Source organism: Anabas testudineus, chromosome 18 (genome assembly GCF_900324465.2).
Source record: "Anabas testudineus chromosome 18, fAnaTes1.2, whole genome shotgun sequence".
Lineage (NCBI taxonomy): Eukaryota > Metazoa > Chordata > Actinopteri > Anabantiformes > Anabantidae > Anabas > Anabas testudineus.
Genome location: NC_046627.1, coordinates 21287570 through 21301555, shown reverse-complemented (window position 1 = coordinate 21301555; position 13986 = coordinate 21287570). Strand labels below are relative to the sequence as shown.

General features: G+C 38.2%; 2 protein-coding genes across 3 annotated transcripts in view; both read right to left on the bottom strand.

Moving 5' to 3' along the window:
- Positions 1-13986, bottom strand: part of LOC113157408 — a 98529-nt gene that overhangs the window by 62794 nt on the left and 21749 nt on the right. The window lies entirely within an intron of this gene.
- LOC113157775 overlaps positions 1-13986 on the bottom strand; it is a 136948-nt gene that overhangs the window by 114089 nt on the left and 8873 nt on the right. The window contains exons 5-6 of the mRNA XM_033326554.1: positions 2594-2857; positions 2213-2488 (exon numbers count right to left, since the gene is read on the bottom strand). Of these exons, the coding sequence (XP_033182445.1) occupies positions 2213-2488; positions 2594-2857 (540 nt within the window). The remainder of the gene's footprint in view (positions 1-2212; positions 2489-2593; positions 2858-13986) is intronic.

Below are 13986 nucleotides of genomic sequence, written 5' to 3'. Positions count from 1 at the left end.
ATTATTAGTTGTGATATGAGACTTTTGTCTGTCGATGTCATGTTATTTAATCTACTGTATCATGTAGCAGAGTCATGAACTAAACTCTGAAAAACTTCACTGTGTACAACTCAGTTCTAAGAAGTAAATGATATAACTGCATTTAGAAGATGCTGTAAAAACAGTAATGAAATGAAAAGAATCCAACATACTGTGTCCAGTGATGTTGACTGAATTAGTGAACTGTCCTGATCCAGACTCACACCAGTACACTGCAGAACTGTTCAGTCCACTAATGTTACATGTTGATCCAGTCATCGTCCCCCAGTCAGAACAGAGGGACAGGTAACTGTCCTCAGGAAACCTCCTCACTCTCCACTCAGTAGAGTTTCCTTCACAGCTCAGAGACACAGAGTCAGAGGTGAAGTGTTGAACTCTGTCAGGACTCACAGTGAGAGACGCTGATGGAGGAAAATCTGAAACACAAAACATGTTGTACACACACATGTTGTGACTTATACAGAGCCAAAAAACAACTTCCAAAGATTTCTCATTTTTATTAATATCATAAGTCAACAGGACACCTGGAGATTTCTTCAGCTTTACAAAGTTCATTACTTTGCTGACATAGATTTTACATGTTGGTCACAGACAAATAACTGGAAGATAAAGATGAAAACAAAGGAACAAAGGAACAAACTGACCTCCAGACCAGACAAACGTTGGTTTGCTGTGTTCAGTGTAAAACACTGGTTCTCCTCTTCCAGCTCTACACACATATCCTGCTGTGTGTGTCTGTCCATGAACCATGTACGAATCCTCTTCAGTGCCACTGTCACTACCAGGTAGCAGCTCATATCTGTAGAGTCTGTCTGACAGTTTGGGAACAGTCTTATACCAGTAGAACCTCCATCCTGCAGATGGATGTTCAACCTCACACTTCAGAGTTACTGAGGCTCCAGGACTCAGCCAGGATGGAGACACAGTGAGGACAGACTGGGGTTTATCTGTTGGAAACAGGTTTTCTCAGTATCAACACATGTTATGTCTACTGTGAAACATTAAATTCAATTTATCTGAACTTGAATAATCTTGTAATAGGTATTAGAAACTTTAAGATGGTCTAACTATGGAAAATCTAAATGTTTATTAACAAAACTGAAACATTTGTTCTTGTTGACTTTGTACCTCACTTGTAACTTGTCACTTTAGATTAAATCATCTTCCAAATAAATGAGTGTAAATCTCTATTAATTATTTACATTTTCAGTTTAATGACATATAACTTGACTTACTGTTGTTCACTGTCAGTTTGATGAAATCACTCCACTCTGTTGTTTCATGTTGAGCATTTTTCTTTCTGCCTTTACAACTGTAGTTTCCACTGTGGGATGAAGAAGCAGAACTAATCCTGAATTCATTTTGATTTGAAGGTTTGATGGAGCTGGTTGTTTCCCATTCATATTCCCACTCAGTGTCTCCTCCCTGAATCTCACATCTGACAGTGATCATCTCTCCATGGTAGATCTCAGACCAGTTGGGATTCAGAGTCACAACCACCCTGTTTGAGACTGTTGACAACAACAAAAAAGATCTCAAAAGGTTCAATCAAACCCTGTGTTGTGTATTTAAGTCAAATTGTCAAACTCACCCAGTGTGTTAATTCTTACTGACTGACTGTACTGGGAGTAGTAAACTGGTTCTCCTCTTCCTCCTCTGCACCAGTACTGTCCTTCCTGTGAGACACTGATTTGTCCATTTGACTTGAAAACATCATCATGTCTGATCAGGAGTTCAGAGGATTGATCTCCTCTGTACCAGTAATATTTCCAACCAGATGATGGATTCACAGAGCAGCTCAGAGTCACACTGCCCCCTACTGGAATGACTCTGTCATCAGCACTGAGCTGTGGCTTTGGTTTCTCTCCTGTGGAGGTTTGAATAAATATAGATATAAATATAAAAACAAATGCAACACATCTCATTCAACGATCTTAGCTAATTTATCATGACCAGTCAGTCACCAAACTGATCCAAACCTAAATAAACAACAACCCAACAGGGAAAATCTACAGCACATTTTAAAATAAGGAAACACAACAAGTAAGTGATCTTCAAGAGTTCAATGTGGTGTTATATATTATATACAATGAATACAAAAAAAAACTACTACAAATTCTAATTGTAAATTTGACGTATTGTATTTCAGAATATATAAAAATATCAAACTGACCTGATACAGTCAGTGTGATGGTTTTACTCCACTGTGTTGAAGAATAGGAGTCTCTTCTGTTTCTGCCCCTACACATGTAGTTTCCACTGCTGGACTCAGAAACACTGAGAGTCCAGTAATTAACATGTGTCTGATGTGAAGTTGACTGAGGTGTTTTCCATTCATAATCCCACTCAGTGTCTCCACCTCCCTGGATCTCACATCTGACAGTGATCTTCTCTCCACTGAAGATCTGAGACCAGTCAGGTTGTAGAGTCACAGAGACAGAAGTGGAAACTGAGAGACACAAATAGAAATATTGAATCAACTCAATTAACTTGATTGGTGTAAAATGTCCTGACAGATGTGTTGAAATATTAGAAACACAGTAACTAAACTCACCAGTTATCTCTACAGTGACCTCATCACTGTAATCAGTGTAGTAAACTGGTTTTCCTCTTCTTCCTCTGCACCTGTAGATTCCTCCTTGTGAGACTCTGATATCTCTGTTTTCTTCACCATCAACCTGAGCTTCATTAGAGTTTGAGGTTCGTCTGAACCAGTCATATTTCCAACCATCAGAGTCGTCCACAGAGCAGCTCAGTGTCACTCTGCCTCCTACTGGTATGATTGTTGGACCTGCTGTCAGCTTGGCTTTCGGTTTATCTGTTTTAATTTAAAATAAAGAAACAAATCATGAAACGTGGAGGTTTGAATCTAAATATGAAAAAAACTTTCAGGTCCAGTCAGTTCTATTTTTTAACTAAATCTCACAGTTCACTATTTTTCTTTAAGGGGTTTTACAATCTGTAAAACATACAAAACCTTCTGTGTTTAAACCATTTCCACATCACTCTGAATTCTTTACTTTTCTACAGTTTTGCATTTCTTTTTTTAGTTTTGATATATTTCATAAAAGGCAACAAATATCAAATTAAACTGTTTATTTAGAGTTTGTTTCTTTTTCTTTTTTTTAAAAGTATTTCTTCAGATATTCTCCTCTGTATCTGACTCTGTACACTAAAGCACATACATCATGATACAGTCATGTTGGATTACAGTGTCTGAGTTTTGGAACAGCTAACATCATGTATTCTGAGAGAAAAGTCAAAAACAAAATACAGTGGTTCACATTTAACTTGTACATATTCACACCTCGTTCAAATATATGAACAGAGCTTCAAAATAAAAGCTGCCGGTCATGATGATAAAACATTAATGACTCACCTGATACAATTAAAGAGATGATGTAACTGTTTTTTATACGATTTAAGCTCCTGTGGAAACCAGAGCAGTGGTATCGACCATTGTCTTCTGTTAATAGAGTTTGATATTTGTAGTGTTTATGTGACATGTACTGATCAGACTTTTCATCTTTGCTCCATCTGTATTCCCAATCAGTGTCTTTTCCTTCCTTCAAGTCACATATGAAGGTCACAGACTCTCCAGTAAAAAAACTGGACCAGTTAGGATCAAGGGTCAAAACAGCATCTAAAACCAACAGAAACAAAAAAATAACACTACAAAATTATGAATATAAAGTATTAAAGTACAAATGATGTTACTCACAGAAAGAGACCAATTGAAATTAATTAAATATAAAAAGAAGAGTTCATTCCAAAAAAGGAACAGAAGTGAACATTTATCTTTAGCATGTCCAGAAGAGAAGATTGTGTTCAGCACTGAAATAAAGACTGAAACTTAGCACATCAAGAGGAAAACACAGCAAACAACTGGACTTTCATTAATGACTAAATGTAACAAATGATCAGTGGTAAAAATCACATCAAACTGTATCTGATGATTTAACACAATAAGTAAGTGATCTCCAAGAGTTCAATGTCGTGTTATATATTATATACAATGAATACAAAGAAAACTGCTACAAATTCTAATTGTAAATGTGAAGTATTGTATTTCAGAATATATAAAAATATCAAACTGACCTGATACAGTCAGTGTGATGGTTTTACAAATAGATATGTTGAATTAACTTGATTGGTGTAAAATGTCCTGACAGATGTGTTGAAATATTAGAAACACAGGAACTAAACTCACCAGTTATCTCAACAGTGACCTCATCACTGTAATCAGTGTAGTAAACTGGTTTTCCTCTTCTTCCTCTGCACCTGTAGATTCCTTCTTGTGAGACTGTGATATCTCTGTTTTCTTCACCAACAACCTGAGCATGATTAGAGTTTGAGCTTCGTCTGAACCAGTCATATTTCCAACCATCAGAGTCGTCCACAGAGCAGCTCAGTGTCACTCTGCCTCCTACTGGTATGATTGTTGGACCTGCTGTCAGTTTGGCTTTGGGTTTAGCTGTTTCAATTTAAAATAAATAAACAAATCATAAAACTTGTAGGTTGAATCTAAATATGAACTACTATCACTATTTTTCTTTAAGGGGTAGATTGTATCGATTGTATGGCACAGATTGTAAAATCTGTAAAACGTACAACACCCTCTGTGCTTGAACCATTTCCATATCTCTGAATGTTTTACTTACAGTTTTACAGTTTTGCATTTCTTTTTTTAGTTTTGATATATTTCATAAAACAATTTAATTTAACAACAAATATTAAATTAAACTGTTTATTTAGAGGTTCTTTCTTTTTCTTTTTCCTTTTTTTAAAAAGTATTTCTTCAGATATTCTCCTCAGTATCTGACACTGTACACTAAAGCACATACATCATGATACAGTCATGTTGGATTACAGTGTCTGAGTTTTCGAACAGCTAACATCATGTATTCTGAGAGAAAAGTCAAAAACAAAATACAGTGGTTCACATTTAACTTGTACATATTCACACCTAGTTCAAATATATGAACAGAGCTTCAAAATAAAAGCTGTTGGTCATGATGATAAAACATTGATGACTCACCTGATACAGTTAAAGAGATGATGTTACTGTTTTTTATACGATTTAAGCTCCTGTGGAAACCAGAGCACTGGTATCGACCACTGTCTTCTGTTAATAGAGGTTGATATTTGTAGTGTTTATGTGACATGATCTGATCAGACTTTTCATCTTTGCTCCATCTGTATTCCCAATCAGTGTGTTTTCCTTCCTTCATGTCACATATGAAGGTCACAGACTCTCCAGTAAAAAAACTGGACCAGTTAGGATCAAGGGTCAAAACAGCATCTAAAACCAACAGAAACAAAAAAATAACACTACAAAATTATGAATATAAAGTATTACAGTACAAGTGATGTTACTCACAGAGGAAGATTTATTATAATTAATTAAATAATAAGAAGAAAATCTAGCCACAGGGGTTGCAAGCCAGTGATTTCTGTGCCGGTCCCAAGCCCGGATAAATAGAGAGGGTTGCGTCAGGAAGGGCATCCGTCGTAAAAATTGCCAAAATAACCATGCGAATCATCCACAAGACTTTCATACCGGATCGGTCGAGGCCCGGGTTAACAACGACCGCCACCGATGCTGTTAACCTACAGGGTGTCGGTGGAAATTTGACTACTGTTGGTCGAAGAAAGAGGGGAGGCAGAAGGGTTCGTGGGCAGAGAGAGAAGGGGAAAGGCAGGAGCATAGATCTGAGAATAGGGACTCTTAACGTTGGCACAATGACAGGGAAAGGCAGAGAGCTGGCAGACATGATGGAGAGAAGGAAGGTAGATGTACTGTGTGTGCAGGAGACAAGGTGGAAGGGCAGCAAGGCACGTAGTATTGCAGGAGGATACAAACTGTTCTACCATGGTGTGGATAGGAAGAGAAACGGGGTAGGAGTGATCCTGAAGGGGGAGTTTGTAAACAGTGTTCTAGAGGTGAAAAGAGTCTCAGACAGGGTGATGAGCATAAAGCTAGAAATTGAAGGGGTGATGGTGAATGTAGTCAGTGGGTATGCGCCACAGGTTGGCTGTGAGTTAGAAGAGAAGGAGAGATTCTGGAGTGAGTTTGATGAGGTCATAGAGAGTATCCCCAGAGGAGAGAGAGTTGTTGTTGGAGCAGACTTCAATGGGCATGTTGGTGAGGGCAACAGAGGTGATGAGGAGGTGATGGGCAGGTTTGGTGTAAAGGAAAGGAATCTGGAAGGACAGATGGTGGTGGACTTTGCTAAGACGATGGAAATGGCTGTAGTCAACACTTACTTCCAGAAGCGAGAGGAACATAGAGTGACATACAGAAGTGGAGGTAGGAGTACACAGGTGGACTACATCCTATGTAGACGAGGTAATTTGAGAGAGGTTAGTGACTGCAAAGTGGTGGTAGGAGAGAGTGTAGCCAGACAGCACCGCATGGTGGTGTGTAAGATGACTCTGGAGGTCAGGAAGAAGAAGAGAGGGAAGACAGAAAAGAAGACCAAGTGGTGGAAGTTGAAGAATGAAGAAACTTGTGAGGAATTCAGACAGACGTTGAGACAGGTTCTTGGTGGTCAGGATGAGCTTCCAGATGACTGGGAAACTACAGCAGAGATTATCAGGGAAACAGGTAGGAAGGTGCTAGGTGTGTCATGTGGAAAGAGGAAAGAAGGTAAAGACACTTGGTGGTGGAATGAGGAAGTACAGGAATGCATCCAGAGGAAGAGGTTAGCTAGAAGGAAGTGGGATGTAGAAAGGACTGAGGAAAGTAGACAGGAGTACAAGGAAGCACAGCGTAGAGTGAAGAGGGAGGTGGCAAAGGCCAAACAGAAAGCTTATGATGAGCTGTGTGACAGGTTAGACACAAAGGAAGGAGAGAAGGACTTGTACAGGCTAGCCAGACAGAGAGATAGAGATGGGAAGGATGTGCAACAGGTAAGGGTGATTAAGGACAGAGATGGAAAGGTACTAACAACCCAGGAGAGTGTGCAGAAAAGATGGAAGGAGTATTTTGAGGATCTGATGAATGAGGAAAATGACAGGGAAAGAAAGGAGGAAGATGTGGATGTTGTGAAACAGGAAATAGCAGAGATTGGAAAGGATGAGGTTAGGAAGGCTCTGAAAAGGATGAAGAGTGGAAAGGCTGTTGGTCCTGATGACGTACCTGTGGAGGTGTGGAAGTGCTTAGGAGAGACAGCAGTGGAGTTTCTAACCAGTTTGTTCAATAGGATTCTAGAGAGTGAGAAGATGCCTGAGGAATGGAGGAGAAGCATTCTGGTTCCGATCTTTAAGAACAAGGGTGACACGCAGAACTGCAGCAACTATAGAGGAATAAAGTTGATGAGCCACACAATGAAGCTGTGGGAAAGAGTAGTGGAAGCCAGGCTTAGGAAGAAGGTGGAGATTTGTGAGCAGCAGTATGGTTTCATGCCCTGTAAGAGCACCACTGATGCCATTTTTGCTTTGAGAATGTTGATGGAAAAGTACAGAGATGGTCAGAAGGAGCTGCATTGTGTCTTTGTGGATTTAGAGAAGGCGTATGACAGGGTGCCGAGGGAGGAGCTGTGGTACTGTATGAGGTCGTCGGGAGTGGCAGAGAAGTACGTCAGAGTAGTTCAGGACATGTATGAGAGAAGTATGACGGTGGTGAGATGTGCTGTAGGTCAGACAGAGGAGTTCAAGGTGGAGGTGGGACTACACCAAGGATCAGCTTTGAGTCCCTTCTTGTTTGCTATGTTGATGGACAGGCTGACAGATGAGGTCAGACAGGAATCTCCCTGGACAATGATGTTTGCGGATGACATTGTGATTTGCAGTGAGAGTAGAGAGCAGGTAGAGGAACAGCTGGAGAGGTGGAGGTTTGCTCTGGAAAGAAGAGGCATGAAGGTCAGTCGTAGTAAGACAGAATACATGTGTCTGAATGAGAGGGATCAAGGTAGAAGCGTTAGGTTACAGGGGGCTGAGGTGAAGAAGGGGCAGGAGTTTAAGTACTTGGGGTCAACAGTTCAGTGTGTGTGGAGTGTGGAAAAGAGGTGAAGAGGCGAGTGCAGGCAGGTTGGAGCGGGTGGAGGAAAGTGTCAGGAGTGTTGTGTGACAGAAGAGTGTCAGCAAGACTCAAAGGAAAGGTGTACAAGACAGTGGTGAGACCAGCTCTGCTCTATGGGTTAGAGACGGTAGCAGTGAGAAAGAGACAAGAGGCTGAGATGGAGGTAGCAGAGATGAAGATGTTGAGGTTCTCTTTAGGAGTGACCAGGTTGGACAGAATAAGGAACGAGTACATCAGAGGGACGGCTCACGTTGCCTGTGTTAGCAACAAAGTCAGAGAGGCCAGACTGAGATGGTTCGGACATGTTCAGAGGAGGGATAGTGAGTATATTGGTAGAAGGATGGAGGACAGCCAAGGAGGAGATACATTGATGTGTTATCAGAGGACATGAGGTTGGTTGGTGTGAGGGTAGAAGATGCTCATGATAGATTTAGGTGGAAAAGGATGATTCGCTGTGGCGACCCCTGATGGGAAAAGCCGAAAGAAGAAGAAGAATTAAATAATAAGAAGACTGTACATTTACCTTGAGCATGTCCAGAGGAGAAGATTGTGTTCAGCACTGAAATAAAAACTGAAACTTAGCACATCAAGAGGAAAACACAGGAAACAACTGGACTTTTATTAATGACTAAATGTAACAAATGATCAGTGGTAAAAATCACATCAAACTGTATCTGATGATTTAACACAGTCGTCCTCTAAAGATCCTTCCTACAAAACAACCAAGCTGATAACAAGTGTGCTCTGTTCAAAGTGAACAAACCTCTGATCCTCTGTTCTCCTCACTACAACATTTTCTCTCATTTGTTCCATCAATCAGTGATTTACTCACAGAAAAACTGCAGCACACAGAGAAAAGTGTGTCCCATCCTCACATCCAACACTGACTCTGGGAGAAATTCTTCAAACTGCAGAAAATGAAGAGAAAGTCAAGTTACTGTATCTCCTGTCCTCATGGACTATGGTTCTGTATTATTAACTTATTTATTGGGACGCTTGGGGACTTATATTGACAGTCACTAGTCATATGTGATTTAATCCTTAAATTTTAGCTTATTGTTTGAACAAATATTGACAATATCTGTTATATGAACAATAAAAATGAGTGATGAACATTATTAGTAGAGTGTTTAGATAACAGGATGGAAAAATGGGGACTTGTACAGTCTTTGTACTAGAAATACAGAAAATGCTGATGAACTGGTTTTCTGGAGTTTCTATATATTTTAACATTAGAGATAGAGATGACTTCTTGAACTACATTTCAAACACAACAACAACTGTTTCAGTGACATCATGGTTAAAATCTTCATGGTTAAAACATCAACAACAGTTTTCACTTGTGTTGAGGTCAGAAACAAACAGGAACAAACATTTCCTGTTTAATGTATTTACTCTTCCCACTTTCTAAGATTGACTAAAACTTCAGATTTACAGTAAAACAGGTAAATATTAACTATATGATTTGTTCTACAATAAAAAAACTTTAACGTTTAAAACCAGATTTATAAAAATATCAGATTTTACAGGTTTAATCGCAGAAACTCTCTTAACTTCCACCTACAGCTCTTTATTCACATGTTTATTTATCTGCTACCAACAAAAACATATTAGTCAATTTAAAAAGCATATGATGCATTGTTAATAAAGTGGTGATGAAGACTGTACTGATTCATTTATTGGATTGAACGTTTCACTGATCACATTATAATATACTTCTATTATACTATAAATGTAGTTATTGAGAGGATTAGAGGTGAGAAACATTTTAAAAACCTTATTTCTGAGAATTTCATTTAAAAAATCATGAACATCCTTCATTTTTATTTTTTAGAAACTGACCCTTTAGCAATAGAATAGGAACTGGTGAACGGATGTGTTCACTGGACACACCCCAGTGAAAAAATGAAAAAAAAGGCAACCATATTTTACATTTGTGTTATTAACTGCAATAAACTGGTAAAGAAAGTTTCTAAAGTCATTGATAAAAACAATAGAAAAACCAAATATATCTCTGCTCAGATGGGATTGTTGGGTTTTCTATATCATTTTTTGTATAATCATACTCTGTAAGGTCTTAAACCTTGCACTGTAAATTGCCTTGAGACAACTTCTGTTGTGGATTGGCACAATACAAATATAACTGAATTGAATTGAATTGAATCTTTTGTACTCTTTATGCAAAATGTCCCAATTCGGAATTATATCATATTAATGGATTATATCTTGATACATCCATCGGGAAACATCACTAATGTTGCAGCTGGTAAAGATGGAGCTAATTCTAACCACTTTGGTCGATGTAGGAGTAACATGAAATAGAAATATTATATTTAAGTACAAGTATCCCAATATTGTACCTGTGTCCAGTACTTGAGTAACTGCACTTTATGTACTTTCCACCACAGGTGTTCCCTGCTGAGTCATCAGAAATGATCAAACTGACAAAAAGAAAAACTAATCTAAACTGTTCTAGAGAAAGCTCATCTGGATTTTCAGCTACAATTTCTTGTCTTAAAAATAACATGACACATTTCTCTGGTGGTAAAACACTTTAAACACTTTCAATAAATGGAATGACATAATATAAGAGATTTGAAATCTCCTCATAATCTCTTTACATACACACAAGTTTCTAATCTCATAGTTGACATATCTACATGATGGTAGCTCAGCCTGAATACACTGAATATATGTACATGTAGAAAACTAAGCAGTCCAGTAGAGTGTTACCACAGTCCTCCAAACTGAGAAACTGGACAAACTCCTGACTCTCTGCTCTTCTCATTATTAATATTTTCCGTCAATTGTATCATTTAAACAGAGAAAGCCGTTTACTCACAGAATATATTCAGCATCCAGAGCAAGTATCACATCGTCACATTTAATACTGACTCTGTCTCTGTGTTTCTGAGAACTCTGTTCACTTTGAATCAGGAGAAAACTGAAGCATCTAAAAAGAGACAACTGTGTGAAAAAGAGGTCACTTATCAAACTGACATGTCTGTATTTAGTTTAACCACAGAAAACGTGTGAAAACATGTTCACATTTCCTGCTCAGCAATTATTAATATGAACTGTGTTTGAAAAGAAGAGACAGGAAGAATGGTAAAGAATTAAATAAAACAAACACGAAATCAGATAAAACTGTTGTATTAATTATTATTATATTTTATATTTCATTTTTCAAACAGTGTAACATATATTTTACATTGTGTGTTAATTTGTGCATGTTATACTGCGTAGTGTTCACTGCCCTCACCCCCTTCATATTTCCTGTATTGTGGTGAATGATGTCTGTGTATGTCTGAAGAGCGTGTTTGTAAATAGATCTTGTGTGTGAATGTATCATACATATGTATATCAAAATAATTAATTCAGATGTTGCATTGTCTCTGTTTTATGTGAAAACCCTAAACACAAACATATTTAAACCTGTTGTACATCATTCAATAACAAAAGCTGACTACAACTGTTCCTCCCTCAGTATGTGAATACTGCAGCTATACAGTGAGATAAACTCACTTTTAATAATGGTCATGAACATGTACATATCAAAATGATCCTGTTTTGTCATATTTCAAAACTGAGGTTGTTGCTGCTGATTGTGAGGAAACAGGATATTGTGACATGTTGGTAGTGCTGCATGGAATAAAAACACATAGTGGAAGAAGAAAGGTCAATAACAAGAAAGTTAATAAACAATCACCATAGTACCACTCACATACACTTTGCTGCACCTGTAGTAAAATCTGGTTCATCAGGATTCAGAACAACCTAGAAACTAAGCAGACGTTCTGTTATTAGTAGACATCATGATCTGAAACATGAGTAAATACTTTGGTTCACTAGTTGATATTAGTCATAAAATAAACATTTCATTTGGAAAAAAAATCACTTTATTACAAAACTAATGTGAAGAAATATATAATAAAATCATTTATTCATTAAAATGACTCCCAGTTGTTAGTGATCTGTGCAGCAAAGTCATGTGGTAGTGAAGGCAGGAAAACAGAGCAAAGGTTTGCAGAGGGGGGAGGTGAGTGTGACTGAGAGAGGGAGGAGAAAGAATCTGCTGGTAGAGAGGATATGACTGAACTGACATTTATACAACATGGAGGCATTTGTGCGTTTGTACTTGCTAAGACATTTAGACCTGTTTCTAGTTTCTTCATTCATTTGTTTTAATTCATTTGTGATTCTGCAGAAAACCACAAAATGAAAGTGAGTCTAAGAGATGAACTGAGAGACTCTGTTGAGCTGAGGAGGTGAACTCATTATGACAATATGTGCAATAATTAGTTCACTGATGATCTTGATCAATGTCACATTACTGACAGCTGCTGTCTCCTCCCTACCTCACCCCCACCTCCTCAAAATCTGAACCAGGTTGATGTTTTTGTAGCAAACTTAAATGATGACTCAGTGTAATTTATTTCTCGTCCTCTTTCCTGCAATATGCACAGACATAGTGATAGATCGTTAAGACGTCTCTGTCTTGCATCTTATCTCAGTGCTCTACACTCTTCACAGATATGCTTGCTAGAGGGTACACTAATATAATATTGACACCTTCTTGATTTTTCTCTAAAAATAATATACATTTTCCTGTATGCAGGAAACTGGAGCACATATATATGTAAATAAACTAGACCACAAAAAATGAACAAACAAAAGATGCCTTTAACTGTAGTGATAATTGTATTACAATCAGTAATACAGTCAAAAGATTTAGGGGGTGCCTCGTTTAATTCACTATCCTCACATTTTCATCCACTTTTGTAGTAGTTTCTCTCTCAGAAAGAAACAGCAGAAAAGTTAACTGTTGGAGAAAATCTAAAAATAAAGCACCTTATGCTGAGAAATTCTTTTAGAAATGATGCAGCTGTAGAATCCATATTTGGTGCATGTATAAAACGTTTATATGGTCTTTTAGCCCATATGTTACAGTTCCCTCCTCCAGCCAGTTGAGGCAGTGTCCCCGGAGGTCTCTGTCTCTGTTTCCCTGACTTCCGGGGCCAGGCCTTGGCTGATTGGAGTGGCAACAGGTGTGGGTTTTAGCAGGTGTTTGTTGTTAATCATTAGTTTGTCTTGTATTTAAGTCCATGTCTGTGTGTTTGTTATTTGCTAGTGTGTCAACCGTCTACCTCGTTTGTTCCCTGCTTCTTCCATTGACCTTTTCCCCGACCTCTAGCTTTGTTCTCCACGGTTTGTAAGTTTTGTTATTCTAGTCAGTTTGTTTGCTCTGTAGTTTGTTCCAGCATTTTGCTGCGTTTTTTGTTTCTTCTAGGTCCAGCTTTGTATGTGTAGTATTAGGTTTTGTCCCAGCATTTGCTGTGGTTTTGTTTTCGTTTGTTAGTTCCAGCTTCTGCTGTGATTTTGATTTCTTTAGGATCGTGTTTAGCTGTGAGGGTTTTTGTTTATTATATAACCTAGTGAGTTCCTGGTTTGCCTGCCTTTTGCAGTGTTCTTTAGTTTGTTTCTCCTTTTGAGATTTTGGTTTGTTCTATTGATTTTGTTTGCATTACATCCCCTCTGTTCTGCATTTTTGTTATTATTTCTGTTAATAAATCTTGTGTGGGAAATCACTCTCTGTTGTTTTGCTGTCTTTCTGCAACTGGGTCCACTAGTTGGCTCGTTTGTAACACCATATTCTGCTGTTATATTTGACGTGACGCTTCACAATATCCTCTTGTGTTTAGTGCATTGTTTCACACTGTATTTGAAAAATGCTTCTCCAAGCCCCCCTATTGGGGGACGTTTGGGCCCAAAAGACTGTGCCTGAGTCTGAATCTCAGAGAAAGCGGGTGTGTCAGGAGGCCTCATCTGTCATGGGAGACAGAAAACTATAAAACACAAACAACTTTTTGTATCAAGAGAATCAAACAAACACTACTGACAGTTTACTGCGGAAACAAGAGTTT